The sequence below is a fragment of the Cottoperca gobio genome, chromosome 6 (assembly GCF_900634415.1).
Source record: "Cottoperca gobio chromosome 6, fCotGob3.1, whole genome shotgun sequence".
NCBI lineage: Eukaryota > Metazoa > Chordata > Actinopteri > Perciformes > Bovichtidae > Cottoperca > Cottoperca gobio.
In genome coordinates this window covers 17,923,418-17,949,280 of record NC_041360.1, presented here as the reverse complement: position 1 = coordinate 17,949,280, position 25,863 = coordinate 17,923,418, and the positions used below count along the sequence as shown (strand labels likewise).

Genomic DNA, 25,863 nt, shown 5'->3' with positions numbered 1-25,863 from the left:
ACTTTTGCAAAGAAAGTAAAACAAGCATTATTACCAGTACTGAAGCTGCAAACATTTTGCATGTATAATTTATGTACACGAGACACCATACTAAACGCGGTAATAGACTAAACACCGCCGCCCGCTGGCCGAGCAGGTACTGACAGCGAGTTCACACAAGCGTCCCGCCCAGAGTTGAAACTTTGGCGGCTCCAGCTTCAAGGCGCTCGGTTTAATACACAACAGCAACCGGAGAGGCGGGGCTCCTTTACTTTTAGACCGATACAGATGGTTATACTCCTCCAGTCGCCCCATCGGTGGACGATGTATACAAATCAAACGAGCAGCTGTGACTCGCAGCTTTTTCTTTAAAAACATTGTCGGACAAGGAAGTAAGAAAGCAGAAAGGGATCGAGAGAGACACATGTTACACATTATTTAGTTAATAACACCACATTACCTAGTAAGTAACATTAGAAACGGAACATAAAGGTAACCACAAAGTAGCCACAGAGGGCATCAGATATGTACTTTTTTGCTAACTTTCACGTAAATAGAGGCTAGCGAGTAGCTAACATTACTGTAACTGTCACAGCACTCAGCAGACATGTCTAGTAAAATATTCCTCTTTTCATGGCAGTCATTTATCTCTATTAACTTAAATTAACGTATGTAATAGTGTCATGAGTAACGTCACAGACACATCATGCAGACAGAAAACCTCGGACCAGTATTGGACTAGAAGGAAACTGTTAGCTAGTAATGGAGAGAAACAGCGAAGAAGGGGCAGCTACTGACGAAGAGGATGGAGACCAGACAGCCGGTTGCATTGTGAAACCAGGCAGGACGGAGGATGGAGAGGTGGAAGTGACACCTGCCTGTAACCCATCCACAGGTGGAGTACCTGACCCTTCTTCGGAAATGTTGGCTCTGAGGCTCTGCAGAGAACTTGTGCACCAGGATCAGGAGAAATCAGAGACTGGAGCAACAAGTGGCGTGACGTCTGGAAGTCAAGCAGAAGTTGTTGAGCCAGAGAGGGATGCTCCCTCTGTGTCTCCCTCCAGCCTCGTGGACACCTGTGACCCCTCTCTATCAAGCCTCTCCTCCTCTTACTTCTCCTCCCGTCATCATCATGCCGATTTTTCTCCATCATCATCTTCCTCTTCCTCTGTCTTGTCTCTGACTCCACCCCTGCCTCCCTCTGTGGAGCTCCCAGCTGTGTTGACTGATACAAGGCTGACCCTGGATGTGTACCAGGGAGGAGCAGCTGCACTGCCTCTGCTTTGGGGGTCCATCCCAGGGCAGCTGAGGGGCCTCCAGTACCTGAGACTGGGCTCTGAGGATAAACCAGCCTTGGATGGTGCACTGGATGTCTTACCCCATCTGACAGAGCTGTGTTCACTGGCTGTTCGGGGTACTTTTCTGATTAATATCATGTGGTATCAGCTGCTTGTTAGCATAGGTGGTTAAATTGCTTCATTCAGCGTGTTACATTGTATTTTTAGTTCTTACATACAGCAGTAAATACAGTGCTTACTGTTTTAAAGGGATAGTTTGGGCCTTTTGAAGTGGGGTGCTATGAGTTACTTATCTATATTCAGTGTATTACCGGATGGCGGTCTGCACGCTCCCAGTTTGGAGAAGCAGACAGGACTACTGACTAGGGAGCTAAACAATGTACTGCAGTGGATGGTAGCAAAACATATTACAGCCACTTAAAAGTAAGTCCACCTAAAAAACTCAATATCAGTTTGAGTGTATGCTATATTTAAAACATCTTCACCACTTTACCTTTCTTTCAGACAGCCCACTGTAACAGATACAGATACAATTTTTTAAGTGGCTAAAATACGTTTTGCTGCTTCCCCCCCGTCCAAAGCAGTACTTTGCTTTGCTTCCTAGCCGGTACTCCTGCCTGCTTCTCCAAACTGGGGGCCGACTGCCATCTACTCTAGGTAATACTATGGATAAATACCTCATACTACCCCACTTCAGATTATCCAAACAATCCCTTTAATGCATTATAATATGGGTGTTATTCTAACTGCACTTTTCTTTCTAATCCAAGGACACTGTTTTTATGACTCACAAGGTGACCCGCTGCCTGGCCTCCTCACCACGTTGCCCACATCTGTTTCATCCCTTTCTCATCTGGTGCACCTGGATCTCTCCTTCAACCAGCTCTCCTGTCTGCCATCCTGCCTTCTCAGTTTACCCGCGCTTTCCATTTTGCTCCTCTGTCACAATCACCTCTCTGCTTTGCCTCCTGACATCGGCCAGCTGTCCTCCCTCACCTACCTCTCCCTCCTGGGGAACGAGCTGGTCTCTCTTCCCCCGAGTGTAGGTCAGCTGGAAGCACTACAGACGCTGGATATTTCACATAACCTCCTTCAGCAGCTGCCAGAGAGCATGGGTAAGGCTGTATGGGTGAGTGTGTGTGTGTCAGTGAAAGAAATGAACAGCAATAAACTGGAGATTATCTTTATTTTATTTGATGTATTTCATGAATGCAGCAATTAAAAAAGGTGTAAACGTTGTCTTTTTATTACCCAGGCTCCCTCCTCGCTCTCAGGGAGCTTGTCATCTCCAGCAATGACCTCCGCCTGATCCCACATTGTCTGAGCTTACTGTCTCTGCTGAAAATAGATGTGCGTGACAATCCTTTGGGACGACCACCAACCCCTCCTCCTCTCCCTCCTACACCTGGTAAGTGGAGAAAAAGGGCTTCAAATTGATTTGTGCTTCAATCCATTTGACTTATTAGATACAGTGTTTACATTTGCTGTCAGCATATTCACTCTGTTGCGTCACTTTTCTCTTACCAGATCATGCAGAAACAAAAATTCAAGAGTTGCACCTCGGATTTAATCAGCACAGGTACAGTGTCAGTGCACAGTAACATTGTCAACTAAGGCGTTGCTGACTAGATAAAGAGTAAAGATGTCATGCTCCTTTTGCTCCTTAGTTTCTGTGTTTCGTCTGCTGGGTGTCATGCGTTTCTCCCAGGGGGGGCTGAGCTGCTGTTCCCCCCCGGGTGCCTGGTGACAACCACAAGACTGAAGTGGGTTGAGAAAAGGCCAGAAAGGAAGTGGGTGTGGCTGGAGGAGCATGACATCTTGCTGAGTCGTCCACTGGAACTTCGTCCTCATGGAATTACTTTTCTAAAGGTATTAAACTTAATTTACCACATCTGTTGTAGGTAAACTCCTCCGATTTTACACATGAACATCAGTTTATCGTGATTTTTGGTATTACTCTCTATAAAGTTTCATTAATACAGCTAATACTGTACAGTTACAGTTGCATAATGTCAGTGGCTCTGAAGGAGCTTTGATAAGCCTGATTTAAGTCATAGTGATGTCATCAGTTTGGGTTTAGAGATAAATCTATAACAGAAAGTTTGCATTACATACTGAAGGTGTGGAGCGTAAGAGACATGGGCATTTGCCAGGCAGTGAGGATCTAATGGAAAATGCTATCAAGGTGCATTATGGGAGATGTAGGATCCAGTGTTTGTGGAGAGTGACTAAATAGGGACTAAAAGTCAGAATGTATCAAATCCTGCTGCAGAGATTTTGATAATTTATTATTAAAACTAGAGCTGCAATGATTAGTCGAGTAATTGACGAGTCGATCGAGAGAAAATGATTCATTTAATCACATCACCTGTGACTTTTAGAAACTGGAATAGACACTTTTCTCTATTTTCCAAACCAAACAATTAATCGATTTATCTAGATAATAATCAGCAGATGAATAAATAATGAGAATAATCTGTTTCAGAAGTCAATTTTATGGAATCACAATTGCTGAATTGCTGAACTACTGTTTTCATCCTCACCGGTGATTCTTCTTCTATCTTGTCAATGTGTTCTTTCCTGCACTTACATGACGTAAATGTACCTTTTGAAATCCTTATAGCCTGTGGAGGTGTGTGTGCCATACCATCGGACAAAAAGAAGGCAGGTGGTGGTGCAGAGGTTTGACGGACAGTCATGGAGCACTCTGCCCACTTTTCTGCGGAGAGGAAGCGAGAGACATAGCAGCCACCCTGGTGGAAGTCTAGCCAGGGTAACGTATAAAAGCTCCCACTGCAGAAATAATTCTATTACAGTTTTCTTGGTAGTACAAATTGTAATATTAGTGTTGGTGTACCTGCAGCTGGCCTGCTGCTCAGTGAGCCAGTTCTCCTGGTTTATGGCAGTGTCCCGTCCAGTAAAGGACAGTTGCTCTGTTACACCAGCCGGAGCCCTGCTGGTATCCAGCGCTGACCCTGGAGTTAAGCTCCACTTCCCTCCAGACTCCACCGTGCAGACCCGCACTATAACCTTACAGGTAACACTGGGAGTCATTACATGGAAGTCTTTGTCAGTTTATCATTGTGGTATCTGTAGTTTGCATGGGATTGGATTAGATGGCACTGACGGACAATTTGGTAACAGTAGTCTCTCTTTCTGTAGGTGCTGCAGGTGTCTGTGTCGGAGGTACAGGCACTGTGTGGAGATCCTCAGGCCACAGTTAGCCCTCTCATCTGCCTCTCCCAGACTCCCAGCCAACATTTCCTGCAGCCTATCAAAGTTCAGGTCCCTCTGCCATCTGGAATCACAGGTACAATAGGCCTTCATTCTCATATATGTTTATAACAGAATGTATTATCAAGTATTAAAGGAATACTTTAACAAAATGATCATTTGTATATCAGTTACTCAACCTGTGTTACCTTGAATTCTTGAAGAACACTTCTCGCACGCCTCCACAGTGAAAGAAGAATAAAGAAACGGAGAAACATCTGGATGAATCGAAGTAACAATACGTCTTAGTCGTATGCTCACTACTTCCCAAACGCATGCATTTTTGCTAAAACCTTATTATTTAAACCACTTCGGACTCTGTGAGAGTGTTTGAACAGGTGTGTTGATATAGTGTTGCTGTTGTTAAACGCGGTCCTCATTTACACTTTCCTCCATCCTTCTTTTACCGTGGAGAATCAGAATTCAAGGTCACATGGGGTCATTTTGTGGGCGAAGTTTGCGTTTAACATGTCTGGGGCTCCTGCAGGCCATACAGTCGATACCTCTTGTTTGCATCTGCTACACGGAGACCCCGCTGCCCAAACCTGGACAGACATTACATCGCAAGTGTCTCTCGATGTCACGCATATGTATGCCATTTTCTACATCACGCATTTCTCCTGGTAAGTTTGTATGATATTTTCTCATAATGTATGTTTGATTGATATGTTTACATTGTATTAACACAGCTTCGTGTGCGCCATCACAGGTACTGGCTCTGGTACACGACCTCGCGCTGTGTTGGTGGCGTGGTCAGGAAGGTCTATCAAAGGCTAAAACAGTTTAAAGTCCAGTTCCTCGTGCTCCAGAGGAAGACTGATCCGTCACAAGTTATGCTGCAGTGTTTACCTGCGAGCAAGGTTTGTGATTCTCTCTGTGCTTTAACTTTAACTGTGTCGTGACAGTCTTTGTATGAGCCTCACTGTGTGAGTCAAACGGATTCATCAGGGGCGTAACGATCCATTGATCTGGATCGATATATCAATTCAATGATCAACGATCAAAGTGAAAACATTGATGCACATCATCTTTAAGATTATTTTAATATTCTTAACTGTTAAAAAACATTCGCACTTAAAGTTAAATGGGAAATGCGGCACTTTATAGTGAACAACAGGAGGTCTATTTTTATTAAAAAGAACAGAATGTTTCTTTTTTAAATATCTGGAAGAGCCCCGTGATAAAATCATATTTTAGTTTCTTTTTGTGAGTTGATATAAATGTAACTGATTTAGTTAGATGGCCATATGGTATCGTCTTATATCGACCGCAGGACCCTGAATTGTATCCAAGTCGTATCTTGGGCGGCAGACTTTGTGATGTCAGCAAATATGTATAAAAGTTAAACGGTGATTGCGATGCTTCCTGCCCAGGTGGACGGCAGAGTTGAGTCTTTGTCGGCGCAATATGAAGGACCTCAGCCCTCAGACCTGTGTGACCTGCTGGAAGGAGAGCAGTTCTTCGCCGGCTTTGAGAGGGGCTTAGATATCAGCACAGGTCTGAAGTCCTCTTTGATGTTCTATCTGGAATAAACAAGGTCTTATGATGTGCTGTTGCGTAATGATTGTCCTGGAACAGCTATTTGTAAGAAGTCATCTTGAGACAATATTTTCCTGTTTTTCCCCCCAGAGAGACCTGACTGTGTGGCAGGAAGACTGTGTTTTGTGTTTTACTCCAGCCTGAAGAATCTGAAGGAAGTGTACATCTGTCCAGCTCAGGGTCAGAAGGGGCCAGTGAGGGGACAAGTAAGACAGACATCCTATTCAACAGACAAGAAAGAGCAGTGACTGGAAATGATGATTTCTGCTGTGTTTTCTGTCGCACATATAGCCAAAGTCACTTTGTCAATCTTACATTTCCTACACGGCGGTACACGTTATGCAAGGACTGCATGACCGCACTAAGAATCACACCAATAACATATTTTACATATCTCTCATGTACATACAGTAGAGTACATTATACACTTAAGCCCCATTAGGACGGGATTAACATTAGAGGGGGAGTTAGGGAGTAGAAATATTTCACTGTGCTCTATGTTCTATTATAGATATGGGCATTCTCAGTCATAATTCAGACATGAAATGCATATTGATGTCATTCAAAGTGACTTACAATTCACTAGGTTGTCCTTATCTCCATGAATCAGATCAGAATTTAGAAAAAGACGCTTCTGAACTTCTTGAGTTTTCTTCAGTATCAAAGTCATTCAGTGATGGTCGTCTCTACATCTGTGGGTACATTGCAAACAGAAACAGCTAATGTCTAATTCGGCATACTTGTATTGCTGCCAATTTCCAGAAATGTAAACAAATATAGGTCAGAGAAAGAAAAGAGAATATACTTATACCGGTAGCCGACATGACAACAGCCCACTTGATGAGTTTGCAGGCTTTTGTTCGTCCTGATAGCGTTTTTGTGCCGTCATAGGCCAATATGTTGAGTGTGTGTCAGCATGTTTTCATGTTCGATTAACAAACACATTAATGACTTTTCACACAAAAGTTAAAGCAGTCAGAGCTGATGGAAAAGAACAGCAGCTCTTCCCGCGAAAGAAACTCAAGAGCTCCGCTTACAAGGACGTTGCTCTATATAAATTATAAATATAAGATATAAATTACAGGGGGATCAGCGAGGCTGCAGAAAACCGGTAGCTAATTGCAGCTGTAATTATTACTGTAAAGATCACCCAACCTCCCCGAGGGAAGTAAATCCAGTCTGAATGTGACTTTAAGTGACCAGAAGGTAGAAACCTCTGTACACTGCAATACAACCCAAACAAATCCTGCACTAAATGCTGCCTCTCTGAAACTGTCAGAGACGTTTTGATTCAACTCCATGGTCAACTTTGTTGGTGTACTTAAGGCTTTATGGGTTGTTTTTGTATTGTTTTGCATTATATAGATTATAGAAAGAAGTCACCCATATACTAAAAGATATTAAAGGAGTTTAATACACCTTTCAGCATTATACATCAATACATCCCAAAAGTACAACCTTGAAATATACAAAAGAATTTAGTGAAAACAACTAAAGTATTGCTTTTGTTACTGTCTTACATTGTATGGACGTTTCTACCATTGTGCTGACTCGGTGTAAAGTGTCCCAGTTCCCCACAGCTGTCCGGCTCAGTGCCAGTTAGATGCAGTTGATATTTTAGTCCCATCAACCATTCTCTTTGCATTGTTTGGACATGTTTTGTATCTCTCTACAGGTGTCTTTTTATAGAGGGGAGATTCCCAGCAATCTGCCAGAGGAAGTGGCGAGAAAGAGGAAAGGACCCGACAGCCAGTGGCTTTCAACTTTACCACTAAGACTTCCTGTCAGTTGAAGTGACCGTTTTTTTTCTCCCTTATTTCATATCATAACGTCGATATTTTTGAGCATTTCTGGATAGTATATGAATAAATATGAATATATATGTGGATTTTGTCTTCAAGTATTGGATGGTATCCTTGCGGTATTGAATACGCATATATTGGTTAGAAATAGAAAATAAATATGTACAGTGTTCCACCCACACATTATCGTTTAGCATCTAAACTAGATGCTTAATTCTTCTGACTAAAGCAACAAAATAATGTAACACTGCTACCGTCAACACCTGAGGGAAACACTGCACATATTATAAGTTAAAAAACTTTTATTGATACATGGATAACGAATGAACCAACAACAGTGTTCAAATTAAGACTCATCAAGAAGTCATGTCACATAGCATGTTCAGTGTTTCCCCTAGGTTTACTGCTTTGGAGGGGCGCCCTGCCAAGACAATGGTAGGGGAAACACTGATGTTAATACTTAAACACTTAACACTTAAAGGAATAGTACACCGAAAATGACCATTTTTACATCAAATGAATCCTCTGGCGTCACCTTGAATTTGTGAAGAATACTTTATTTTTCTCAGCATGCCTCCACTGTGAACAAACAATCAAGGTAGGGCGAGTAATTGATACAAACTGATCATTTTGGGGATGGAATATTTATTAAAGGGACCACTCGCAAGACATTACATTGAAAAATAACACAATTATTGTAAACAAGTACTGTAACTAACTCAAGGGAGATATTAAATCACAACAAATGAAGGTCATTGACTTTTCTTCACTGCACATAATATCTCCTCTCTGTTTTTGTATTAGGCTCTAAACTCAGAAAATAATTTCATCATGGAAGAGCTCAAGTATCCTCCTCTGAACCTGGGTGACCCTGAGAGCGGCTACCTGACGGAGGCCAACCTGCTGTCCATTTCTCTTCAGATCGGGCAGGACTGGCGTGTTATCGGCATCAATCTTGGCTTAAGCTACCAGGAGTTGGACCGTATCCAGTACAAGTACAGGTAGGAATGACGAACTGCTTCGTGTTCAACTAAACTCGATATTAACTGATTTGGGTATTTGTTTTTTTACAAGCTATTATATACTTACATGTGTGGTTTTGAGAGCGAGATTTAGTTGCAGTTTTATTTATTTAAGGCCAAGACTCAGACACCACACTGTCAACATGTCACACTATAAATTCACACATTTTTGGTTTCTTTGGGAACTTTAATATCTTGACTATAAAATAAAATAAAGTGGGTTTCTGAAAAAGTCGTGTCAGTGCAACATGAACTTTAAGAGTTTAAGGGGTTAGGTACACATTCATATGGAAGCAGAGCTCAAGTAAAATGGGAAAACAAATATATATATATTTTTTATAGAATTACAGCGTTATGTTTAATCTAGATTTTAGATTTTCTTTTTAAAGATTCTTCAAGAGAGATTCAGGTACAAATTTACATTTTACATCTGTCTACACGAGTGGATGGCATAAGCGGTGCATGTGCACACGTGTTAGCACAGCCAAAGCCTCTAAGGGAACAAGATGGAATTGGAGAGATCTCGTGTGAGTGAAGGGAATCCGCAGTGGGAGAGAAATGTTAGAGAATTTTGATTGTTTTAATCTGCGCTGTCAGCCATCATTAAGCCATCTGGGACGCTGCAGGAGATTACACACAGACTGATGCTCATCTGTCCCTCCCCCTACTCCTCATGCTCAGAAAACCTCTCGTGACACATCCTCCTGGAGGTGGAAGAAAAATGCATTATGCAAAATAGAAAGTATCTATAGATATATATATATCTATAGATATATATATCTATAGATATATATATATATATATATATATATATATATATCTATAGATAAAAATATATATCTATAGATATATATATATATATATATATATATATATATATATAGATATATATATATATATATATATATATATATATATATATATATATATATATATATATATATATATCTATAGATATATATCTATATCTATAGATATATATCTATAGATATATATATATATATATATATATCTATAGATATATATCTATATCTATAGATATATATCTCACACACGCGCACACATTCGCTAATGTCTTTAATCAAAATATATATTTACATCAGTTATTTTTCCACCTTAGAAGGTGACTATAGTATATGTAAATATCTTGTGTGTGCTCTGCTCTCCTCACCAGGGACAACTTGGGAGCCTTGGTGCTGGACATGCTGTTCCACTGGGCCCGGGGACAGAGGAATGCAGGACCAGGAGCAGCGTCCAGGCTGGTGGCCGCTATGATCGAGAGCGGCAGGAGAGACCTGGCAGATGAGATTGAGGACATTGTCAGTATAGGAAGGAGAAAGTACTCGGAGTCACTGAGGAGAGTGGGCTTGGAAACTGAAAGCTCCTCCCTCTGTGAAGCACAGCAGTAGATGAACCCACGCTGGGTGCAGATGGCTGACGTTCACTTGAGTAACCTGTTTGTTTACAATATGCCCCCTTCATCTCATCCTGCTGTCTAAACAACTGTCCTGGAGTACAAAAGATCCATCTTAACACAATCATGATAGCCAGTTAACAGCTGGCAGCACCTTACAGAAGGACCTCTAGAAGACAGGGGAAATGGATGGACTGCATGAAGATGATGGCCTGAGGCTTGTTTTGTCTCGGTATGCAAGACAACACTATGAAAACCCATTTCTTCCAGAAATAGTTATATAAGTTGGAAACACTTATGTTAAATCAAAATAATGAGATACTAAGTCACTATTTATGACTTAATATCTAATATGATTTACTTAGTATGTCATCATTTTGACTTGCTACCTCGTAATTGTGGATACTTACAAAAACTCATTTTGACTGAGTATCTTATAATTGTGACTTGGTAAATCAAAACGTTGTCTTTTTTTTTACTTGTGTAGTCAGATTTCTTGTTACTCAGTATCTTGTTATTTTGACTTCTAACAAGTATTTTAAATCCAGTTTAAATATATTTATTTTTGTTATTTTCTTTAGTTTCTTGTCAGAAAGGTCACACTTGTTATGGACATATTTAAGAGGCAGAGCGAACACTGGGAGCTGTTGGACTATGGAGTTCTGGACTACCGACTGGAAATGCAAGAGGCGGCCATTTTCATGTTCATTACATTTCTTCCTCGTGTGCCTTTGGTCACCTAGAAACCAGTTTAGCTGCAGCACATATCAGTGACATATCAGGACATTGAATGTTTTTAATGTATCTATGAATTTAAACTATTTTCATCTCCAGTAAAACTGTTATGTGTCAGATGTTTGTTTTTTTTACTTCAAGCTCAGAGTCCTGCAGTGATTCATTGGTTGTTTAGACACTTTCAGTGTAGCTGTATGCTGCACATCATCCCCAATATTTCAGCAGTAGCCATTTTTTCTATTTTAGTCCTCAAGGTCATGGGGGTGGAGATGAATCATCACGATGACGCTGGCCACCATCCCCCACCCTCTCTTCACCTTTACTGCAAATGAAAAAGATGTCTGTACTTCTACTACATACCACTAGAGGACCCCGTGTTTAAAGCCCTTTTTAGTATTTTCCACTCCATCGCCAGCCCGGCTGCTCCCCCCTCCTTCCTCGCGCTCTCTCCAACCTCCTCTACCTCCCTCCACTGGACTCAAATGCTAGTAACACCGGTAAGGTTAGCTATTGTCGGTCTGCCAGCCAAAGATACACAGAGTAAAGGCTTTAATTTCACACTACAACTAACCTCACCGGGAGATATAACGGAAACGGCTCTATATGTGGTATGTAGATAACGGAATGCAGTAAAAGTCATGTTGTGAGTCGTTGCGGGTGTCTTGTTCAGAACATGTATCTTCACTTGGCTTGTTACCTGGGAATAACGGGAATAACGTGAAGGCGACATATGAATCTAAATGCTTTTTCAGAAATGGAAATGAAAAGCTAGCTAGTATTGTGATTTTAACGGTATTTGTTGCTGCTTCATTGTGAGGCAGAAATATTTCCCGTTATGTGTCAAGCCTAGCATATTTTCTTACGTTACATATGATGGGTTTTAAAGTGTAACGGTAACGGTGGGCCTACTTTACACCGTTAAATCGTAAGCGACAACGTTTATGAACGTGACCGTTATGAATAACGGTTATAGCCTACTCGGCGCATTAATATGCCGGTCAATATTTATTTTACACATAAAACCGACGAAGCGTTGGTGACAGGTGTAACGGTTATTTATTATCATTATCCGTTTGCATGGAAATGTTAGCTTGCTTGGTTTTAGATGACTCGTGTAACCGGACCGGTTACCGAATTTCTCCCGGACCTACAAGCGGCCACGGCGCCCTCCTTCTGCAGTCTTCCGCTCAGTAGTGAGAGTGTAATTATCATGTGGGCTGGGGTTGTGTGGTAGTGGAGGGTAAGCCCACTTCTACTGTGCCCACCTCCTTTTTCATTGGTTAAGAGAAGTGCATCTACTCACCTCTGTGACAGGCAAACTCCAGCTAAACATTAACATACTGTGACTTCTTAGGACATAATGAAAGGCAGACAAAGCAGCGTTTTAATCAAGTGAATGCTGAATATCTTGCCCGCAGGATGCTATTATCTTTTTTTTTTTTTACCCCTCCTCTCTGCTGAACTCACATGAGGAAACATTTAAGTGCAAGATCTCAAGAAGTAAGGCATGCTTTCAGAAGAAGCAACTTTTTTTTCCTCCTAGTGTAACATCGAGTAGGTTATGATCAGGCCAAGCAGTGTAATAAAGCACTCCTGCAGCCTTGAAATAATTAATAAGGTGAGTCATTGGGTGTAGGGTGACATCCTGTGTTTTCCAATGGAACTGTTGTACCAGTTTTGACTGTCGCGTTGAAAACATTGCTTTAATCTCATTCAACAACATCGTGTAACATATTCATTTAATCTGCATGCAGGACTTCACCCATATAGCATTTTCTAAAATGATGCCAAAATCCCAGATGAAAGGACTACTAAATGTCACTGGTTTATGTGCACTGAATGGAAATGACATTTAGCTGTGTGTGAGAAGATGCTGTGCTCCTCTGTGAAAGTTATAATCCTTCAGGCCATTCACTGCCTTCCTGTAATCTGCCAACTGTAATCAGATGCTTCAATGCTGCATTTAGCTTTCTTTCTAAAGAAAGTACACTCACAGTGATATCATTACTTTCCTATCAATGCTGTAGGAAAGCTGAGAGGGAGGCAAAACAGAGGCGATACTCCATAAACTTGGCCACCAGAGATATCTGTGGTGTCAGTGGAGGGACTAAACACTACACCACCTCTGCACTGAAAGGGCATTTGTGCTGCTTGAAATTTAAACTGAGCTTGTTGTTTCTGATCTACAGCAGGTGCTTACAACAATGCATAACTGTGTTGGTTTAATGGATGTAGTATGTTGAGCTCCTGTAGTGGAAATGCATCATAACCCTCACTCTACTGGTCGTAAAGGGAGATTGCGAGAGAGCTTTCATAAATAGGAATTAGGTTTATAATCCTGATGCTGTAGAGAAGATGGGATAGTAATCAGATTTATCTGTGACACCACACATTTCATCCCTTGTTTTCGCAGTGCTGTAGATGTCCAAAAATAGGCTGCATCTCATAAACCGTAAAAAAAGAAAGAAAAAACAGGATAGTAAGAGCACGACAGCAGCTGTCTGGTTTGTTCTGAAGAACAGTAGACATGCAGCTGTCTGTACAGAGAACTATTTAAACCCCAATCCTTTTAGAAATATTAGACGCATGCAACCTATATACACACAAACTATATAAAGCAATGTAAGTCATATACAACTAGCCCATAGTAGCTGTGCAGTAGACTTGTATATTACCAACAAATTAATACGCAATTAGAAAAAAAGATCTCCAGAAGGGTTGTAAAAGTGGACAGATTGAGTTGTGTATTATATCTGGCCTTTGTGCTCTTCTGCAGCTCAGAGAATACGTGACATCTGACAGAGGATTGCAGGAACACATTTGTGTGTGAGACAGATCTTCAGTGCAGCAGCTCCTCTGTTGGTGGCTTAGAGCTCACAGTGCGTTAATCAAACAAGTACATGTGAGACAGATGGACTGGTAGCAACAGCCTGCTCTAAGATGATCAGGAAGGGTCCGTGTGATTTTCCTTTCTTTTACTGTCTTTTTGGATCCGCCATGGTCACGTGAAAGGAGTGCTGGTGACCAGAGTGCTTTGTCACTCACTTCCTCCTATCACTCAACAAACTGATTGTTATTTAGTCAGCAAGACCTTTACGCTGGTTGGCACACAAAGACAGAGAGGTAGACAAGGAGCTTTGATGGAAAAGGTAAATGCTTCTCTGGTTGATTTGAATGGGAGGAGTATCATTTGTATTGAGTTTTGCATTGAAAATGAGCTGGTGTGGATTTGTCTCCAGATTTTCACTATCTGCAGGGTTGTATTCATCTTTTTGTAAGTCTGTTGTGATTGAGCCTTAGAGCAGATTAGTCGAAGCAGCTAGCTACATGCATGCTTTGCACCCACATCATTTCATATTTATACTTGCACTGATCCAGTTTTTCAATGCACTTTCAATATGCATACTGTTCGTATTTTTAGAAAGAAAAGCTTCTTATCTTTTTTTCCATGAACAGATACATGCCTCTGCCACTTTTATTTAACCATGCTTTTAATGGTTGATACAATTTATTAGCCTCATTAAAACAAGTGGAAAAAGGTTCCATAAAATGTTAGTTACCAGCTTTCATCGCAGTATAAGTCTTAGGGCTTACTTGTCCTAAAATACACATTTAGTGCTTGATCTTGTTGAGTTGTATTGAGACTAATTCCAGAAACATTTTAGCATGTTATGAATATTTTGTATTGTATTCATATACATATTACTTCATAATACCTTACTTTATTGCACTGTTGCCATTCACAAATGTTATGTAAAGGTATATACTCACACACCTTCTGCCCCTCCTTTGTGGGATTACATGAACTGGATCATCGCATACATTACCTATGTACATTTAACAGCAGCAGGGTTTATCGTGAAGACCTGTGTAGAGAACTATTTAATATCCAATCCTTTAAAAAAAGAATAGAGGCACGCAACAAATATACACAACATAAAGTCATATAATACTCGCCCATAGTATCTGTGCAGTAGATTTATATAATTCCAACAAATTAACACACAATTAGAAAATGTTTCCAGAAGGGGTTGCATTCACAAATGTTATGTAAAGATATATGCTGACACACCCTCTGCCCCTCCTTTATTATGGATTACATGAACTGGATTGTTACATTAACTACCTATAAGCATTTCACTTTATATAAGCATTAGTCTGTGAACTTGTAATTACATATTTGAAACGTTTTAAGTAATTTAATATCCTAACTCCTAGCAAAAAAAGATTGCTTGCTGCTTTACTGACAAGGTTCAACCTGGGGTTTCAGTATCCTCGTCAGTAAAACAGGGTTTATTGCCTCATTGTTCAAGTTGTAATAATGAACAAGGGTCAAAAACTGAGCCGTTATCTCAGTCTGCACTTGGAATCTTCCACAAGCTCTTTCATCAAGAGCGTCCAATGGCTGGCGGAGTTAAGTTGTTAGGTTCAGGGTTTTGCATAGCCGGCAAGTTGCACAATCACCTTGTCTATTGTTTACTCATCAGTGCTTATCTGCTCTGCAGGTGAAAACTCAAAATGACCTCTGTGTGAATGTGTGTGTAAAAGAGAGATGTTTCAAGTGACTTGTGTTTGGCTAGTTTAACAAAGACGTTTTCAGTCACTTTAAATCATTTTGTCTTCACGTAACTCTCCTCTTTAATAGTTTTGTGGATTTAAAAATCGCCTTGCAATCCTTGTGTGGGGAAGAGAATATCAGTTCCACTGCAGTTTCCTGATGTTTGTTATTTCTTTCTCCTGCTGTGAGCATAAAAGGAATTCCTTGGAGATGTTGTTGGTGAGTGATGACACTGATGTTGCCTCTGCACACTAAGGCTAGCTGTTTCCATACAGACTCCAATTGTCATGACAAGACACTGCAGCCAGGCTATGACTGTGGGTCAAATAAATGTCCTGGTGCAGGCAGATGTGTGGGGAAGATGAACCAAAGTGGACGAGTAAAGCCGCAAGCATGATAGAGAAGGAGGGAGATGTCGGGTTGATGGGTGACTCATGTAAGACTGCAGTGCTCTTCATACATTATCTATCCCATATATTACTAACAGAACATATAGTCTATAGAATTATTGTTTGAAGAGAAGCAGTGTGCTGACTGGAGTTAAGTTCAGGAGGAAGTCAGCTAAAAGGAAATAGGGAAACAAAAGTAGCGTGCTTACTGTGAAAATGTGGGCTTTGTATCACAAGTGGGTGAGAAAATAGGGAGGTCAATGAGCCACGTAGGAGGCTGTGAAGTCGACTGCGTGGCGCTCCAGGGAGTAGAAAGGCGGCTTGCTGACCTGCTCTGAAACCCCCTCTCCTCCTCCCTCCTCCACCTCTGGAGCAGCCAGCGGGGGCCTCAAGTTCCCATCCAAACTAAACACGCCACCAGACCATAGCTGCATTCATGCACAGATACACTTATCAGAAACTTAAACATCCATGCATGCTGCTGTGTCCTTCTCTCTGGAACTGAGTCTGAGGAATAAGTGAAATTGGTGTCATTGGAGTGCAGATGCACTTCACACAGAAACCCACAAGTCAGCAAAAAATCTGAGACGGAAAAGCTGTGTTTGTGAGTCGTGACTCGTGACTGAGGGAAATGATGGGGGAGGGCCGGTGAGGAGGAGAGAGGAGGAGGCGGGTTGCACAATCAGGGGCAGGTTGTGATTGGTGGATGAAGGGGGTGGAGAGAATGAAAGGGGACATGGGAAGCATCTTTCACATTGAGGGCATTCTGTAGCTAAAATATGGAGCATCTGGGTCACATCAGGCATGTTTCATCTGTTTGCTCAGAATTTAGAAAGAAAGCATACAGAGGGACAGAGCTTCCCCTATACAGTTTGACTCCAGCCTCACAATGACAGAGCTCATGCATAAAACAGGAGTGTTCAAGGACACGCACGACGCACAGATGTTACAGTGCTGATAGATTTGTTTTAACAGAGAGTAATCCCTCTATACTGATCGCTTAAGCTTTATTTTGAAGGAGCTGTTAACAGTGTTGCCTGATCATGCTGCACGGTGGTTAACAATGGAAATATATATTGTGCTACTGTCCCTATTTAGCGATTATTAAATACATACAGAGTTTTTGATAATCAATGGTAGGGCTGACATTCAATTAGTTAATTGACAAAACACTTTATAGTAACTTTCAATGTTGTTTCAGGCTCAACACCCCCTGCTAGCACTTCCATCTCTCGTCTCACTTCCGAAAGCAAACACACACTTATGATGTAGCTCTCTAAAATACTTTCTGCTGTTTATTTGGGAGGGTTGCACTTCCAACTTTTGATGACCTCTAGCTATTATTCCTTTGGATAGAAGTGTCTGCGAAATTAACACAATTTAAATAGACAAGCAATTTAATCACACTACCTTGGGCACAATTGTCACTGTTTTCTGTCATTTAATACACCAAACAGTTAATTGGTAATGAAAACAATCATACGTTGCAGCTCTAACCAACTGGTATTGATATTTGGAGAGTAAAACTAGTGTTTGCAGTGTATTTAAGCTGATGTAACGGCTTGATACTAAAAGCAAATCCATGTTGTAATGTTTGTGAAGGCAACATTGCTTCATTATAACTTTTGAAATGTACTGATCCTCTATTTTGTTGGAACGTTTTTGTTTTCATTTTTTTGAAGTAACCTCTTATTTCTTTACAGATATCCCCTAACTTGAACTAACAACAACTACAAGCGAGACAAGTGGACAAAGCACAATCAGACTACATAATCCCACTTGGACAGCAACACACTACTGTAACAAACCGACCACCGAGGGACGAGCTAACTGACAGATTGACACTTTGACCAGCCAGGGCTTCAGATAAATGGCTGACAAGCAGATCAGGTGAGGTGGAATGAGGAACGATTACAGATACAGCAGCACTGTGGCCTTGTTTTCATCTATTGACCTTTCATTTTTCATATTTTTGCCTCTTGTCCAGTTTGCCTGCCAAATTGATCAATGGGGGGATCGCTGGCCTAATTGGAGTGACCTGTGTGTTTCCCATTGACCTGGCCAAGACTCGCTTGCAAAACCAGCAAAATGGATGTCGCATTTACACCAGCATGTATGAAATTTCTGCATTTGACTTTTGCATATATATATAAACATTGTTGCCGGGCTCTAGTCGGGACTAATCAGCAGTATCACCCGGTTTATCATCAGATTCCTCGGTAACTAACATACCACAACTGTTGTTTGTATTTCAGGTCAGATTGCCTTATTAAGACCATCCGGTCAGAGGGGTATTTTGGGATGTACCGAGGTAAGTTTTTATTATCTCCAGTCTTCGGTCGTACTGTGTGTGTGTGTGTGTGTGCATCTATCTATCTGTCTGTCTGTCCACCGTTAATCTTGCATACTAATGAGCCCATCAGCCTAATATTGTTTGTGCTCCTTTATGACGGTATGCTTAAGGACCTTTTGTGGTTACAGTGATTCTCAATTTTAGAAAAACCTATTTTATTGACTGTTTTATGCCGCCATTGACTGCTGACTCCTCTTAACCGGTCGGTAGGGCCTGCAAGTGATCAACAACTGCTTCAGTAGCAAAATGCTATATGCTATCAGCTGGGCTAAATCAAGCCTTACTTATTGCAGGCCACATTTTTGACTTTATCATGCTCAAAAACTGACATACATAGAAAGGTTGGTCTCATTTTACACTGAAGCATTTGCAGATAAATTCCATACCCCATATGTTATGATCCACTAAGGTTTGACACGATACAAGGCGAATAAATCCCTGGTTTTGTTATTTTTGCCGCCAACTTGACTGTAAGGAAGCTAGGGGGACTATTTAGTGAGTTTCAAATGTTTTTTCTGGGGGAGCAGAGAGGGAGACACACCTGGCAGAGATCTGCAATCTACTGCACTTCTGTAGTTATTTTTAGATTCTTGTGATTAATGTGTTGTCTACACTAAAATGTAAAAAAACGAGAGCTTTAAAGCTGTTAGGTAGCATAGGGTTCTGATTACTTTCAGATTCATAGTGAGGCCACAGATATCAAATACAGGGATCTGTGTATCACTGCTGCTGGCAATTATCTCTCACTCTTCTTCTATGTGCCCATCTCTTTCTTACTCTCTGTCCTTTTTATCCTCCCAGGAGCGGCGGTGAACTTAACACTAGTCACGCCTGAGAAAGCCATCAAATTGGCTGCCAACGACTTCTTCAGGCAACACCTCTCCAAGGATGGGTGAGGCAAGAAAGTACTGACAGGCTGACTGACACGCACCCACTCCCCTCATTGACACTATGATTAACTGGCGTGTTTACTAACATGTAATCTGACACATTAGCTGTCTGCATTCTCACCAAGCCTCTAGTTAATCCTCCACTGTTCTGTCGTCTCCTCCGAGGCAATGAGCATTTCACGTTGGTTTGCTAACTGCCTGGTTTAATATGACAGAATTAATTGTATGTGTGTCAGCAAAAGCCCTGTCTGAAATCTTGTTACCAAGTACAATTAGCACATGATGGTATCACATGTTAGCAACCATCATGTGGTGTTGCTTGAATGAATCACCCGCCCATTGTCCCCTGTGAGCACTGTCTACATAGATAAACCTGAAGGTTTCTGGGGCTTCTATCTCCATCTCTATGGTGACTAACATGCAAGCTGATGAATGATTGACTCGTCTGGCCCAGCCGCTCACCTTGTGAATTATTAATCTGCCCTTGTGGCTGACATGTTGATATAGAAGACAAAGATTAGCATCACACGCTCAGGTGGTGACTCTTTTTTTGAGGACTGCAGAAATAAAGTTGTCTGGCTCTCACACTGTCAGTCTCGTGCTCGCTTTAATCTGATGTCGCTTTTTATTGCATTGTTTTTCTTTCTTTCTTTCAGTAAACTCACTCTGGTTAAGGAGATGCTGGCTGGGTGCGGGGCGGGTACCTGCCAGGTGAGTAAGTGAGGTGCTGCTTTAATTGCATCCTCCTGTTCTCCATCTGGAACTGCTACCCTCAGCACTGCCAATGTCAGCTCACATACACACCAGCCGGCCTCAGCCATCGCCTCATTTATCACTGCCTGCAGCTAGAATTAGCCACGACCACGTTTGAATGAGAGGAGGTAGTTGCAGAAACATGCTCACAGTCTCTGGAGATTATCCCTCTTATCCGTGATCTGAATGTGACCTGTGACGTTCCATTTTCATGAATGATTTCTAATCATTGAAATGCTGTCCTGTTAGCAGGCGATACACTGGCAGCTACATTTGATCAGATAAGACGTTGTGAGAGTGCCTGGCCATGTGCACTGAGTGAGTGAGTCAGAGGGAAATGCCTCTTGTCAATGAGGGCAAAGGCTTCAAGCCAGAGGAACGTGATTAGATTAAGTGTAGCAGACCTTGGATTAAGATTGCACTGAGAACATGACCATCTCACCCTTAATCCAGTTAACTAGTTACTACTGTGTGGATTAGAGAAGAAAACAAGAGTGGGCATCTAGCTAATGGATGCCAGTAGATTTACAATGGACAAATGTTTTTCCTGACACTTTTTTAATCAATCCTTGTTCGCTAGTGTACATATTTTGACACTTTACTTTTATTTTGTTTTGTCGCAGGTTATTGTCACAACTCCTATGGAGATGCTGAAAATCCAGCTCCAGGATGCTGGACGAATTGGTAAGAGGAAATTAAATCCAAATGGAGATGAACAAGAATGAAGTGTCGGGGATAAACTGGAACATAGTGGCCTCATGTGGTCATGTCACTCATTACAACAGCTTTATTCTAGTTTCTTCTTACTGTTATGAATTCAAAATGTCTGCCCACAAACCTGTTCTCAGTATTGCGTGATTCTAGTAGCTTTATATGAAGCCTTTGCTGTTATTAATGTTGTTTCTGATGCTCCACAGAGGCTCAGAGAAAGCTGATGCCAGAGACAGTGGCAGCAGGTACTATCGAGACCAAATCCCCAACAGCCATGCAGCTCACCAGAGAATTATTGAGGGAAAAGGGCATTGCTGGTCTGTATAAGGGCCTCGGTGCCACATTGCTCAGGTAACACAGATCTGGCAACTAGTTTCACCAGCCGACTGCAATGAACTTCATATACTAACTGTGATCGTCTGTCTTCTTTCTCTCTTTTTGTAGGGATGTTCCTTTCTCCATCATCTATTTCCCGCTTTTTGCCAACCTGAACAACCTGGGCAAACGAGGCGTAGACGGGCCTGCTCCTTTCTACGTGTCATTCTTATCAGGCTGCCTTGCAGGGAGCACCGCAGCGGTTGCTGTCAACCCTGTCGATGGTGAGCAGTGGGACTGTGAACATCGTTACAGGAATGTGTTCACCGTCAGCCGATGTTATATATTCACCTGAGCTCTGTGTGTTGCAGTGATAAAGACTAGACTGCAGTCGCTGAACCGAGGGAGCACAGAAGACACGTACAGTGGAGTGACTGACTGTATCAGGTGACCTCATTATGTCTTTACTCCTGCAGCATGTGTGACGCTGTGTGTACATGTGTGCATTATCGCACAACAGTGTAACACGTAAAACAAAATCTATAAAAAACCAAAGCACAACCAACAGATAATACACTGATAGATTATTAAGAAACATAACGTTCATAACGAATGCTGGCTGTATTTTTCACTTTTAATAATGAGCTTTTATTTGCTCTCTAGGAAAATCATGCATAATGAGGGTCCATCAGCCTTCCTGAAGGGAGCCTACTGTCGAGCCTTGGTCATCGCACCTCTTTTTGGCATCGCCCAGGTGATCTACTTCCTGGGTGTGGGTGAAATGATCCTCAGCTTCTTGCCTAAAAAAGACAACTAAGAAGCACCTCCTTTCTGCCTTTCCCTCCCACAATGCATCACACCAACTGCGTGAGGATTCATCTCATTCTGAAAGAAGTTTTCGATGGGTCGAAGCATGACCAATCCGTACATTTTGTTTTAAATGTGTTGTGTTGAATGTCAAAATAGTTTAAGGAGGGAGCCTTTGTCTGCCAAGCTGCCTGTGGTGGCACACACAAATCCAGTGGGCATGCTGAGCTAGCTTTCTGGAAATGAAGCCACAAATATCAGTTGAGGTTTTAAAGGAATATTGCTTTAATTACAGCATTTCATTGCATTTTTTAAATATGATTGTCATATTTTCAAAGTAGATGTACTGCCCTTGGTTGCTGCTGTTCTGCCAAACCTACACTACCTAATTTTAAACAGCGTTACTCTCTGAATGACAGAGAAGACCATAGTGAACTATTGAAAATGATACATAACTCGCTAAAAGAAGCACATACTTTACTAAGAAAGATATTTGAGAACATTAGAATAGAATGTTTACCAAAAATGCTATTCAAAGAATTCCCGAGACCTTATGTTTCAGACAAAGAGCCAGGGAATGTGTTGATGTGATGCCAGCACACCCCCTATGATCTTTCCTGAGAAGCCACATCCCTTCCTGTAAGTGGTTGTAATAAACTCAGCCATTCATCTCCGAGCAGGCTTTGATTGCCTTGGCTTTTTCAAGTAGCTCAGGTTCCATCTGATATTCAGTGCTACCACAATGGTTCGACTGTTTTGCCTCTGTGAAAAAGATACCTCCTGTTTCCTAGTCTCACCGTAGAGTGAAGAGACGGTGTACAACATTTGGGCATTATGCTCTACCAAACTGCACGTACACATTGTTTAAAACGGCCTCTGTGCGTCTTTCTATGGGTCAAAACTGTCAGGCATGTTGTACTTGTGGCTCAATCAGTGATGTCACAGCGGGGGATTTTCCTTCGAAGGACGATGGAAAACACCTGCCGTGACATCACTGATTGGTTTGTGGCCAAAAGTGCCGTGCGCTTTAAAGATTTCATTGCACAGAGAGCAGAGCGACAGCTGTTTTCGGCCCTGTGTGATTCATTGTGGGTTCAGATGAAAGCGTTAGCTGTGAACACTGAATGGGTTGAAAGTAATTTTAATAGAATGTCAGATTATTAGTGGACATTTAGTAATTATGCTGACAAATGGCCACACATCACATGCTGAGTACAGTCATCCATTGTGGAGCCAGTAAGACTTTAGCTGGAGAAGTTCAAACCCCTTAGAGCCAGACATAATTATTATTATTTTTACAAATGAGTTCACATTTCATTCAAAGTCTTTGTCCAAACTTGAATTCAGTGGCAGGACCCAAAGAGCAAATGATAAACATTTCTTTATCAGAAAATGAAAACCAATGTGTTTTCAGTGTTCTATGATATTTACCAAACGTCTCTGCTTGTTTGCTTTAGAGGTTTTGTTTGCTTTACGCTGCTAAGGAAAGCAGCCCCGTCGTATCTTGTTTATGCATCACAACACTGAAGCCCTGCCATTGGTTTATCTCGCCGGAGATCAAGGTGACTTTGATGTGAATTATCCAATCACATTCCTTCCTCACTCCCACTGTTCAAGCAGCTTGTCAATTGTACTGTTGCACTCTAGATACGGGATGCAACCCTTCAATATATTATCATTTGTGGGAGTGAGATTTGTTTATCAATATTCCTTTCGATAGGCAGCATAGCACTATATATTTGTATGTGTTTGTTCTTTCTGTGTCAAAGTGTCCACCTTAACTATATTGTACATATGCAGATGATATGAACTTTATGTTATTGTTTGTTTTGTACATGATGGCTTATTTGCACACCTACCTCTCCTCCTCACCCCTCCCCCCCTCCCCCCCTCCCCCCAATCCATATTGTGGTGATTTTATTTTATGATGGTGTGGACATATCAAATGAAGAAACATGTTTTAATGCAACAAGCATCATATCAACTTAAATGCAGCATATTGATGAGGGTTTTTTATTGTATGCAAAGGGGAACACTAGTGGAGATCTACGATGGTTTTATGCAGGGACTATTTCTCCTGAGCTATTGGTTAAGTTGGGTCAGCCTATTGTCCTGTTTCCTACAGTTTTATCAACTAGGACCAAACTGAGCATCATACAATGATGATAGAAATGTAGTTGGTTTTAAGCGAATGACCTCTGGCACTACTTAAACAGTTCTGAAAGGGAAATAAGGACCTGCTGACATCAGACTGTAAAGCTAACATCTGAGAATGGTGCTTCTTTCAGGAGGTAGCTGCAATATGACATTGATGGCACTAACGACCAAGGCAATGCCGACTGAATGACATGCTAGCTAAAGAATCTCAGCGTTATCAATGTTTTTAATCAAAGCCATAGGTCCGGGAGGGAATACAGAACTGCTACAGAAAAAGGGCAAAATGACCTGCCGACTCGTGTGAGCTCGTCTTTATAATGTACTGTTGTAGTTTTTCAACATTCCGATTGCCAGTTCATCTCACATTTGCTAATATTGTGACGCCTGTTGTGTGTGTTGTTGAGATTGTTGTTATGATTTTTAAAACTCCCCGCTCACCCCTCCCTCGTTGTTTCAATATCTTTTTTTTTTTTATCTGTTATTTTGGTTGAATCTTGAAAATGTTGTGCAAGTTATTTTCTTTTACTCAGCTGTGAATTTTCACTGACCTTGTGCATTTAGTTATGTCTGTGCGTGTGTGGGTGTCTGATTGTGTAGTGCTGTAGTGCTGTAGTTGACGTGTAGTTGTTAGTGCGACACTGCGGTATTTTTCTCTTTGATTGTCCAACTCATGCTCTCTCCCCTTTTTCCTTCTATCTTTCACACTCCTCTGCCATGTACTCTCCCCATGCATTCACAGCTGGGACTGCAGGTAAATGCAGAGGAGCTCTGAAACACCAAATGTATGACTTAGAGTGTAAACAATCAAAGGAAAGCACATAGGATTATTAGGCACAAGAAACCACAGGGCCCTCTTTGAATATACTCGGACAAAGTCCTTGGAAAACAATGTGCTGCTTTTGCAGACATGGATTAAAGTCTGATTTATTTCAGTGGAGATGTCGATTGAGATTAACTTTTTAGTCTTGTAAGAAAGTTGATCTATGTCTGTAAAACTTGATCTATAGGGCTGAGACGACGGTCATTATAATAGACCAATGTGATGGTGTCCACGATGTCATCCATCAGCAGTCATCCACAAAACGTATATCGCCTACATATTCTAAATGAATCGGATATAAGAATGTATCTTAGATATTATGAGATGTATTATAATTATAGTGAAGAGTTTATTACATTTTAATCTAAAGATTTGTGCTTTACACATTCACCTGAAAAAAATCACAAACCAGCTCACTGATATGCAATAAGTAGTAGCCACACACACTAGAGAAAAAGAAAAGAAGAAACAGGAAAAAAACAAACATAACAACACAATGTATGATGCAAGCGGGACCTTGGAGGCCTTCTGGGGTCTCTTCATGGCCTCTGCAGTCTTCCTCCAAGAGGAATTGTGCATTATGGCACTTTATGGACTCTCACCTCACTGTCTATCTACAAAGTCTCTGTGGCGAAGAGGGTGTTTATGAATATGTGTGGTGAATGACACAGTTGTCCTTGACATTGTTGACAAAAAAAATTATAATATTGTGTTCCCTGTCACCATTTGCTGTTCAATAAACTGACTGTCCTGAAATTGCCTGATGTAGTCTGTGCTATGTGTTACAGTTATCACATTTTCTTTCAAGGTTCAGTAGTCACCTCACAGAATACAAAAGAACAGACGCGGCCGTTTTTGTCCTTAATAGTGCTGTGAAAACCAAACAGCAGTGCGAAGTTTTGAAGAGTGCGAGGATGACGTTGTAGCTCCTCAGGACACAAGAGCAGCTGTGACTACTGTGATGATTTTCTGCCTCGTGGAGCCACCAGGTGTCAGTGTGGGGTCGCAGAAAAGCTGTTAGCCCTGCTGTGGTGGGAGTGGGGAAGAG

General features: G+C 41.4%; 2 protein-coding genes across 3 annotated transcripts; both read left to right on the top strand.

The window, feature by feature from the left end:
* Positions 1–367: 367 nt before the first annotated feature.
* Positions 368–11,179, top strand: pidd1 (p53-induced death domain protein 1). The gene is made up of 15 exons (XM_029434893.1): positions 368–1,393; positions 2,048–2,392; positions 2,533–2,685; positions 2,805–2,856; positions 2,945–3,146; positions 3,901–4,050; positions 4,141–4,314; positions 4,440–4,587; positions 5,038–5,173; positions 5,260–5,410; positions 5,924–6,047; positions 6,180–6,295; positions 7,765–7,872; positions 8,696–8,892; positions 10,088–11,179. Exons 1-15 carry the CDS (start codon positions 742–744, stop codon positions 10,320–10,322), a joined length of 2,943 nt encoding a protein of 980 aa, XP_029290753.1. The 5' UTR covers positions 368–741; the 3' UTR covers positions 10,323–11,179.
* Positions 11,180–11,473: 294 nt separating this feature from the next.
* Positions 11,474–25,574, top strand: slc25a22a (solute carrier family 25 member 22a). Of its 2 annotated transcripts, none has more exons than XM_029434407.1 (11): positions 11,474–11,559; positions 17,713–17,899; positions 17,997–18,122; positions 18,265–18,320; positions 19,164–19,254; positions 19,909–19,963; positions 20,629–20,689; positions 20,923–21,067; positions 21,161–21,315; positions 21,403–21,478; positions 21,695–25,574. In XM_029434407.1, exons 2-11 carry the CDS (start codon positions 17,880–17,882, stop codon positions 21,846–21,848), a joined length of 939 nt encoding a protein of 312 aa, XP_029290267.1. In that variant the 5' UTR covers positions 11,474–11,559; positions 17,713–17,879; the 3' UTR covers positions 21,849–25,574. The 2 variants fall into 2 exon arrangements, with proteins under 2 accessions (XP_029290267.1, XP_029290266.1); XM_029434406.1 differs by having other exon boundaries at positions 11,541–11,670.
* The last annotated feature ends 289 nt before the right edge of the window (positions 25,575–25,863 follow it).

Bases quoted from the DNA above. Each gene is read 5' to 3' on its own strand.
- pidd1 (XM_029434893.1), top strand. From the start codon at position 742: ATGGAGAGAAACAGCGAAGAAGGGGCAGCTACTGACGAAGAGGATGGA. The intron at 5,174-5,259 runs GTAAGTTTGTAT...GCGCCATCACAG, and splicing joins TACATCACGCATTTCTCCTG to GTACTGGCTCTGGTACACGA. The intron at 8,893-10,087 runs GTAGGAATGACG...TCTCCTCACCAG, and splicing joins CGTATCCAGTACAAGTACAG to GGACAACTTGGGAGCCTTGG.
- slc25a22a (XM_029434407.1), top strand. From the start codon at position 17,880: ATGGCTGACAAGCAGATCAG. The intron at 18,321-19,163 runs GTAAGTTTTTAT...TTATCCTCCCAG, and splicing joins GTATTTTGGGATGTACCGAG to GAGCGGCGGTGAACTTAACA. The intron at 21,479-21,694 runs GTGACCTCATTA...TTTGCTCTCTAG, and splicing joins GGAGTGACTGACTGTATCAG to GAAAATCATGCATAATGAGG.